The sequence below is a fragment of the Physella acuta genome, unplaced genomic scaffold (assembly GCF_028476545.2).
Source record: "Physella acuta isolate Inbredline_101_S28 unplaced genomic scaffold, ASM2847654v3 ptg000535l, whole genome shotgun sequence".
NCBI lineage: Eukaryota > Metazoa > Mollusca > Gastropoda > Physidae > Physella > Physella acuta.
This window is the reverse complement of record NW_026732054.1, coordinates 139,974-150,463: the sequence shown is the minus strand read 5'-3', so window position 1 is coordinate 150,463 and position 10,490 is coordinate 139,974. Positions and strand designations below refer to the sequence as shown.

The 10,490-nt window shown below is 39.2% G+C and overlaps 1 protein-coding gene across 1 annotated transcript in view; it reads left to right on the top strand.

Moving 5' to 3' along the window:
• Positions 1-5,002: 5,002 nt before the first annotated feature.
• LOC131945818 (collagen alpha-1(I) chain) overlaps positions 5,003-10,490 on the top strand; it is a 42,254-nt gene continuing 36,766 nt past the window's right edge. The window contains exon 1 of the mRNA XM_059306420.1: positions 5,003-5,367. Coding sequence (XP_059162403.1) covers positions 5,310-5,367 — 58 coding nt within the window. The 5' untranslated portion in view covers positions 5,003-5,309. The remainder of the gene's footprint in view (positions 5,368-10,490) is intronic.

Sequence of the window (10,490 nt, the reverse complement as noted above, 5' to 3'; positions counted from 1 at the left end):
TAACACGTGACAAAGAATTGCATTTGTGATTTTTAAAAAGTAATTAACACATTTTTATTAAAAAAATATTTTAAATGTATTAAAAAGTTTTTTAATAACAGGCTTTTAAAAAATAATGCACTAAAAAGGAGGAAATAAATTATTTTCTTTACTTAAATATATAATTATGAACTTTTTAAAGAAAAAAAAAAGGAAAGCTTTGATCACCTTATGATCTATTGGATACCTTTACTAAAAATTTAAAAAGCTACCCAAGTTTTTATTTTTAGCGATTTAAATGGTAATGTATTATTATATATATTTAAAGAAAATCATTTATTTTCTCCTTTATATTGCATAACTATGAAAAGAATCGGTCAGTCAGAAGTGGTCGAAATTTCGCTCGCCAGTTTTGATCCAAGACGGAAAACGCAATGAGCACAACAGACAGAGGAAGAAAGTTAAATAAAAGGTTGAAAAATATTTTAAAAGATTGAATGTGTCTAACCAATAATACCAGAAGTTATCATCTTCGTCTCTGTGAACAAAGCCCATTAAACTTGGGAGGAAACAGAAATACTGCCGTATACCCTATAGTGTGAGTCATTATGCGCCCAACGTCTGTTAGGGCTGTCTGGAGTCTCAGACGAGGTTTGTACCTAGGAAGTGAGGCCACTTCCGGTACACACACACAACAAGTGCTCATGACAGGTGTACTTGACATTTTAGCCACTAACACGGAAAAGCAGTGGTTATGTCAATAGATTCTTTTCTACGTGCTGGGTACCGTGAAGGTATATAAAGTTTAGATAAACAGATAAACAACAACTTGTTTCTGCATACACTTGCACATACACGCACCCCCACCATATATATATATATATATATATATATATATATATATATATATATATATATATATATATATATATATTTATATAATATGTTATATATTATATATTATATGTTATATGTTATATCTTATATGTTATATGTTATATGTTATATGTTATATGTTATATGTTATATGCTATATGCTATATGCTATATGCTATATGTTATATGTTATTTGTTATATGTTATATGTTATATGTTATATGTTATATATTATATGTTATATGTTATATGTTATATGTTATGTGCTATATGCTATATGTTATATGTTATTTGTTATATGTTATATGTTATATGTTATATGTTATATGTTATATGTTATATGTTATATGTTATATGTTATATGTTATATGTTATATGTTATATGTTATATGTTATATGTTATATGTTATATGTTATATGTTATATGTTATATGTTATATGTTATATGTTATATGTTATATGTTATATGTTATATGTTATATGTTATATGTTATATGTTATATGTTATATGTTATATGTTATATGTTATATGTTATATGTTATATGTTATATGTTATATGTTATATGTTATATGTTATATGTTATATGTTATATGTTATATGTTATATGTTATATGTTATATGTTATATGTTATATGTTATATGTTATATGTTATATGTTATATGTTATATGTATATATGTATATGTATATATGTATATATATATATATATATATATATATATATATATATATATATATATAACATAGAACATAAGCGTTAAATATTATATATATGAAAATTAGAGAAAGTTTTATGTTAATCATTCACATATTTGCCCATATCTAAAGCCGTTAAGATTTTACAAATAAAACTAAGCGATTATATTTTGGAAATCCCAATATTTTTTTCACCGTGGCCAATAAATTGTGTGACCACATAAAAGAAGGTTATTTATTTATTTTTTAACCGAGCAAAATGTTGAAAAAAAAAAAGAATAACTTGTTTTAATCACTCACATATTTGCCCATATCTGAAACCGGTTAAAGATTTTAAAAATAAAACTAACAGATTATATTTTGGAAATCCCAATATTTTTTTTTACCGTGGCCAATAAATCATGTGACCCTACAAAATGGTAATTTATTTTAAAAGGAAACCGAGCAAAATGTTGAAACAACAAAAACATTTCTAGAATGTTGAAACAGATGGCGCTGAGTGTTGACGTTTGACAGAGGTCTCTGAAAGTTGTAATGTCAATGTTGGAGCAGTTCGTTGACTGCCTGAAGAGCTACAATATGCTCTGATGTAGCGGTTCTAATATTATTGAGTACTGAGCACAGTTTGTTGACTGCCTGAAGAGCTACAATATGCTCTGATGTAGCGGTTCTAATATTATTGAGTACTGAGCACAGTTTGTTGACTGCCTGAAGAGCTACAATATGCTCTGATGTAGCGGTTCTAATATTATTGAGTACTGAGCACAGTTTGTTGACTGCCTGAAGAGCTACAATTCGCTCTGATGTAGCGGTTCTAATATTATTGAGTACCGAGCACAGTTTGTTGACTGCCTGAAGAGCTACAATACGCTCTGATGTAGCGGTTCTAATATTATTGAGTACTGAGCACAGTTTGTTGACTGCCTGAAGAGCTACAATATGCTCTGATGTAGCGGTTCTAATATTATTGAGTACTGAGCACAGTTTGTTGACTGCCTGAAGAGCTACAATATGCTCTGATGTAGCGGTTCTAATATTATTGAGTACTGAGCACAGTTTGTTGACTTTAGAGCTACAATATGCGCTGATGTAGCGGTTCTAATATTATTGAGTACTGAGCACAGTTTGTTGACTTTAGAGCTACAATATGCTCTGATGTAGCGGCAGGGGCGTAGCGAGGGGGGGCGGGGGGTGCGGACCGCACCGGGTGACACCATTTAGGGGGGGTGACACCAAGGCAAAAAATAGCAAAATATATAGAGATAAACTTGAGGGGGTGGGGGGGGGGGGTGCAAATCGAAAACTTGAAAGTTTGTCCCCGGGAAGGGTCGCTACGCCTCAGGGGGGTGACACCATTAAGTGCCGCACCGGGTGACACCCGACCTCGCTACGCCACTGTGTAGCGGTTCTAATATTATTGAGTACTGAGCACAGTTCGATGACTGTTTGAAGCTAATATTGAGTCGCAATATTAAAAATATAAAAAATATTGAATAGATATTATGTTATTATTTGATTTTAGATTTTTTAACTTAGTTAATCGTGTAATTCTGCATACGTCAAAAAAAGAACAGACGTTTAAATTTAAACAGAGAATCATGCGCAGTTAAGTCGACCAGAAATATACGCAACATCAACAGTCGGTAAAGTACATGGTTGCCAAACTGAGAAGTCTCGAGTTCGAACCCTCAGGCAGATAAAGCTCGTTAGCTGGGGACAGCCACTTTTCTAGGAGAGACAACTCCAAAATCAAACAACTGCTACCTTGTAGTTTGTTCTTGGTTGGACAAAGGCTATGGAAGCAAATCCAAAAAGAAAAGCAGGCTGAAATCGGAGAGAATGGCGTTAATGGCGCATAACCAGTTGACACGTCTATATATATATAATTTTCTTCTGGGAGCCGCTAGAAAACAAGCTGTAAACGCGCTCCCTACCTCCCCACCCCTACATGGTCTTAGTGAGCTGTGTTCACTCTAAATGTTTACAAGCAGAGCCAACGATTTTAAACGTAGGGGAGGGGGGGGGGTTATGGTCCTTAACGAGCTACTTATAGTGTTTTAAAGAAATATTTTCAGTGGCAGCGTTGGTACTGTCGAATTCACAAATTATGAATTACTGAAAAGTAGAAAATAAAACATCTAAATAGCGGCGTATGTTATGCCGCGGACCGGCTCGTATACTTAATTGTGTTAGAGGGGATCCCTTCCCACACTAAAATTAAGAACGAAGAAAAAGAAGAAGAAAATGAGCTTAGGGGAATTTTAAAAATAATTTAAAGACTGACCACATATTTACAGAAAATATGACCAAATTAAAGTGAATAAGTATAGTGTATTTCGCTATTTTCTGCTTGCGCATTGTTTGTTGCGCATTTTACTGTTGCGCATTTTTCCGTTGCGCAATTATGTGGAAACAGAAGTATCCCATGTATAGATGTAAGTCTCACTTTTCCTATCCAGCCTTGCATATTATGGGGAAGGATAGGCCATACATATTGTTAGGAAGGACAGGCCATACATATTGTTAGGAAGGACAGGCCTTACATACAGTGATAGCTGTTAAAACTCAACTGGATATTGCTTGCATTAGACCAGCCTAGACACAGCTGGATATTTGTCTCCATTAGGCAAAGCTTCAATTGCCTCTAATGAGCTGGTTATAAATCTAACTTGATGCTTTCCGCTGTTACACAGGTGGAGTAAAATACGTCAACATTTGACTCATTGTGGTATTTCGGAGTTTAGACTAACCTATAACTATCCTCTAATTTTCCTGCAGCTGGTCTTTGTAAAGGGATTAATTGTTGTGATTTTTGCACAGGTTTCTCACAAAGCAAACAATCTTGAAACACACTTAGACCCGTTCTCTTGTGTTCTCCGATTAGAGCCAAGACCTCATTATGTAATGCACCGGCCCCACCCCGTCTCTTTGTTTTAGTTGAATGTTTTTACTCACACCATTTGGAAACAAGTTTGTGAGAAATCTGGGTGAAGGAGATTAAAAGGGTTACTTAAAAAAAAAAAGCAAACGAAGGCAAAACGAACGTTAATATTCGAATAATGTTCCTTGCTCATACGAGTTACCCCCTGCTAGGTTGTTTCCCCTTGTAGATTTACAGAGACCTACCCGCACTTGTTGTTTTGGTTGGAATATTTTCTTCTATCCCGTTTGCTCTCTCGCAGTCTACCTTCCAGCCCAACACGAATTACCCCCCTTTCTTAACATCATACACCATCGTTTTTTTTATTCTTCTCTTCGTAACGTTTCTGGAGAAATTGTTTTTTTTTTTTTTTGGCGCACGGTAAAAAAAAAATTCAATGTTTAGTTACGTTGTCTATCTTTTCTTAGCTCCTCCCCCAAACCCGAGAGCATCCGTAACGTGGGATTTGATTGGTAATTCTTCCTAAAGCGCCATATAAAATAGAAACGCTCGCTCGAATGTTTTGGGCGATCTGCAGCAGACTCAAAGTGTCTGACTGCTTTTGCCATCCGAGTTAGTAGCCGTGCGTTCTATCCACCAGGCTAACTTCATGTTAGCTGGTGTTGTTTTGTTAGCTTGTTAGGGATTAATTTCTACTTCTGTCTGCATAACACGACCCGAGGCATCCGTACGGGGAGATCAGCGAGGGCTGCAGCCATCGACTTGCAGCAGTCCCCGAGGACAGAGACGAGGACACAGAGACGCGAGTCCCACAGTGGATGATATTCGCCAGTTCCTAGCTGTGCTCACACAGAGTTGGGACGCGAGGGTTCGAAAATGTGGAAGGAGGCGCTGATTTTTGTACTGGCCCTCTTGGTGCTCATTAAAGCCCAAGGTAAGAAATTTTTATTTTTATTTTGGTGACACTCGGTACAATGTTTGCATAACATTCTGTACAATTTGCATACAATTAACACTATGCGAGCTACAATGTTAATACTACTTAAAGTACGAAAAGAGTTTCTTTCAGGCATCTCATCAGGGTACCACCCCCCCCCCCCAAACAAACATTTTCAGTGCCCCCCCCCCCTACCACAAAAATTTCAAGTGCTCTCCCCCCCCCCCACCCGGAAAAGGATGTCTGAAAGAAACACTGTTCAACTAACTCAGTGCTAGTAACATTATTTATTCTATTAAAATTCTATCTTCTGCACGTTTGCTAAGCTTTTATTTTATTTTGCTTACTATTAATATTTCAATTTTAAAAAGGACTAAATCAATTTAAAAAGTCTAATTGCATAATTAGATTACATAATTAACCATTAAAAACCGTTAGCTAAGATCATTAGTGCTGAGTAGGGGTTCTGTTTGTTGACAAGGTAAAAAACGTAAACAGTTCGCGAGTAGCCGTTCTTGCCAGATAGGTAAAATTTTACCTGGGAACAGGGTGAGTGGTTCAAGGTAAAAACAGAAGGGGTGGGGAGTGGGGGGTTACACTGTCCAGGTGTTAGTATAGATCAGCTGTAAAGAAAATCTGCCAGTTGTATACTGTATGATGAATGTCTTTTGATAGCTAGTTAGCCAGGGTCTATGTACTACCATATAAAGACGAGACAGTGAAAGATATTTTTAAAGTCTTCAATTGTTTTACTCTTTGGCAATGTTGCAAGTCATATATGTGTACAATAATTGTGTCTATATCCACCGATGAACGAGATATTTTGAAACGCACACACACACACACACACACACACACATATATATATATATATATATATATATATATATATATATATATATATATATGAAAATGGTCCTTAACCTTTGTAGATGTACAGAACCCCACCATTTGAGAATTCACCGAAAGTTGTCTTTTCGCGCATGATGTGAGTCGGGTGTGTGTCGTACTTGAGATCCGTCGAACCCCTAAGACTAACTCCCTAAACTCTTGGGGTTCTATCAAACCCACAATAAGAACCACTGATCTAGAATCTGCTCACCATATAATACGCTTGAACACATATAAATTCGCATAAAACATTAAACATGATTTTTATCGAATTAGCATTAATTTTTAATGATCCAATATATATATATATATATATATATATATATATATATATATATATATATATATATATATATATATATATATATATATTCACGCATATTTATATATCTGCAAATGAAACAACGAGTATTTTGTCGTTGACCTGAAAATTTGTCTTTACTAAAACATCCTATATGAACATATTATTATACATACTAATAACAGTCTTGGTTAACGAAACAGTCAGTTGTAGAGATCAACTACCTAATTAACATAGCGATGTTAGAATAGCCTACTGAAATGTGTGTTTACACGCTAGCATTATTGTCTAGTCTCATGCCAGACAGCTAGCCTTGAAACCAGTTTCGTATTTGATAGCACTGGTACGGGAAACAAGGTAAACTGCCAAGGGAGCGAACTCTATTATTTTTTTTTTGTCGAGTTGCAAAAAACACGAGGAATGAAATATGTTATCCTATTCATATAGAATAACAATGTAGGAATGTGCATACAAATAAGGGGGGGGGGGGGGAGAAACATTACATCTTGATCTAATTAACTGGGTGGAGTTTTTTCCCCTCTGACGTCACTTTGAGTTAACTTCCGGTCTGGTGTTAAGCTGAAGTGGCTGCCAGTTGTTGTTTTAGCCGGCAGTTGGGCTAAGATCGGATGTAAGGGAGACAACACATTGGATCAGAAAAATCAAGGAAGGGGAGGCAACAGTTATTTCTAGAAATAAAATCCTTATGTCACAAGGTGGGGGAGCGCTTATGACCTCTGTCATTACAAGTGGGGGGGGGGGGGGAAGGGGTCTTACTTTTGTGATTTTGTTTTTGCATGGAGGTCGAGAGGGGCAGGAGAGGGGGGGGGGGGGGTAGAACAAGCTACTGTCATTTATCGGAACAACAAATGAAAATTAATTAATTTTAACTAATATGATACGCGTAATTAAGGTCATCAAACTGCAGAGCTTAGTTGAGTAAAATACGGGTTAGGTTACCGTCTCGAGCCTGATGGTCAGTGGGGCAGATGAAGTAGAGTGACCGCAACATGTATAGAGGTGGAGTGGTCAGTGCATTGCTGGCTTCACTTTGTCCTAATCAGTCAGGTATCCGTCAAAGCTGGGTGGACTCAGGGACGTAGACACAAGTCAGAGATTCGAACTCGAGACTTGCGGGTTAGCAGTCGAGCTCTCTATACCGCCGCCTCGCCAACAATGAGAAGGGCTAAGGTCAATAATGAGAAGTGCTAAGGCCATGAATAAGAAGAGCTAAGGCTAGTAATAAGAAAAGCTAATCCCAGCAATAATAAAGGGCAAGCATTTCCTTACTTAAACAGACGTCTCAGCTGTTGCACCAAGCATATGTAAGAAAGGAAATAAACTCCACGTTGAGAAATGGCATGAACGGGGCGCATTAACCCCTGTTTGTTTTCACACGTGACCCCCGCTCGCGTGCGTTCGCCCGCGCTCCGGAAGTCCCGGATAAATGTGTAGAATTCTCCTTTAATGGAGAGCAGAAAGGCTTGATCCGATCCTTGCGGCGGAAGCGGTGAGCAGTGGTTGGGCTAGGAAACCTGTTGCTATTGACAACAGTGCGATGGTTGCCTTCAACGAAGCGCGTGGCTGAGAGGTTGACGACCTGTTAAATAATTAATTAAGAAATTAACGGGGAAGCTTTGACATGCTTCAGTACGTAATATATTTGACCATTCGGTGGATGTGTAATTAAAAGCGTGTGGTCAGTGATACGAGTATATCAGCTCCAGAAGCTGATCATACAGGGTTAATACCAGTGTTTTCATTAAGAGAGTCCAGAGCACACCCAGCCTTAATCGGTACCTAACATAAGCCTTACAGAAGGGTATTAATAGAGAATTGAGTTAGTAAATACATTGCACAGTACGAGTATCGAGTTCATAAATACTGTGTATAGTTCGAGTATCGAATTAATAAATAATCTACACAGTTCAAATATAAAGTTAATACAAAGTGTACATAGTACGAGTATCGAGTCAATAAATACTCAGTTCGAACTTCGAGTCAGCAAATTCTATTCATAGTTTGAGTATCGATTTCCAAAAGCACACACAACAAGAGCATGCAAGAACTTTCTTTCATGTCTCAATATTCTAAGAGAGTAAGGGAGGTTTGGAGAGATCTTAGCTCAAACCTGACCAGGGATAAGTTTTTCTTTCTGGTCGAACCTTTGATCAATACAGTAAATATCTGGTTCATGGAATACACTGATGGATTTCCGTGGAGCCAGGGGCAATAATTGAACTCTGACCTTTGCCGAGATGCACGTGAAATGCCAGTGACAATAGCGGCACCTGTTGCAGGCAGGTGAGCAGCGCCCTCTACCTGTGCAGGTAGGTGAAGGGTTCGTGAGAAACTTCTGGAACTTGTCTGTTAGAGAGGTGGTTACGTGAAGAAAGATGATTTGTGCAGTGTCAACATCGTGGGACTAGATTGGTGCAGTGTCCGTGGGACTAGATTGGTGCAGTGTCCGTGGGACTAGATTGGTGCAGTGTCAACATCGTGGGACTAGATTGGTGCAGTGTCAACATCGTGGGACTAGATTGGTGCAGTGTCCGTGGGACTAGATTGGTGCAGTGTCAACATCGTGGGACTAGATTGGTGCAGTGTCCGTGGGACTAGATTGGTGCAGTGTCAACATCGTGGGACTAGATTGGTGCAGTGTCCGTGGGACTAGATTGGTACAGTGTCCGTGGGACTAGATTGGTGCAGTGTCAACATCGTGGGACTAGATTGGTGTAGTGTCCGTGGGACTAGATTGGTGCAGTGTCAACATCGTGGGACTAGATTGGTGCAGTGTCAACATCGTGGGACTAGATTGGTGCAGTGTCAACATCGTGGGACTAGATTGGTGCAGTGTCCGTGGGACTAGATTGGTGCAGTGTCAACATCGTGGGACTAGATTGGTGCAGTGTCAACATCGTGGGACTAGATTGTTGCAGTGTCCGTGAGACTAGATTGGTGCAGTGTCAAAATCGTGGGACTAGATTGGTGCAGTGTCCGTGGGACTAGATTGGTGCAGTGTCAACATCGTGGGACTAGATTGGTGCAGTGTCAACATCGTGGGACTAGATTGGTGCAGTGTCCGTGGGACTAGATTGGTGCAGTGTCAACATCGTGGGACTAGATTGGTGCAGTGTCCGTGGGACTAGATTGGTGTAGTGTCAACATCGTGGGACTAGATTGGTGCAGTGTCAACATCGTGGGACTAGATTGGTGCAGTGTCCGTGGGACTAGATTGGTGCAGTGTCAACATCGTGGGACTAGATTGGTGCAGTGTCCGTGGGACTAGATTGGTGCAGTGTCCGTGGGACTAGATTGGTGCAGTGTCAACATCGTGGGACTAGATTGGTGCAGTGTCCGTGGGACTAGATTGGTGCAGTGTCCGTGGGACTAGATTGGTGCAGTGTCAACATCGTGGGACTAGATTGGTGCAGTGTCAACATCGTGGGACTAGATTGGTGCAGTGTCCGTGGGACTAGATTGGTGCAGTGTCAACATCGTGGGACTAGATTGGTGCAGTGTCCGTGGGACTAGATTGGTGTAGTGTCAACATCGTGGGACTAGATTGGTGCAGTGTCAACATCGTGGGACTAGATTGGTGCAGTGTCCGTGGGACTAGATTGGTGCAGTGTCAACATCGTGGGACTAGATTGGTGCAGTGTCCGTGGGACTAGATTGGTGCAGTGTCAACATCGTGGGACTAGATTGGTGCAGTGTCAACATCGTGGGACTAGATTGGTGCAGTGTCAACATCGTGGGACTAGATTGGTGCAGTGTCAACATCGTGGGACTAGATTGGTGCAGTGTCCGTGGGACTAGATTGGTGCAGTGTCAACATCGTGGGACTAGATTGGTGCAGTGTCCGTGGGACTAGATTGGTGCAGTGTCAACATCGTGGGACTAGATTGGTGCAATGCCCGTGGGACTA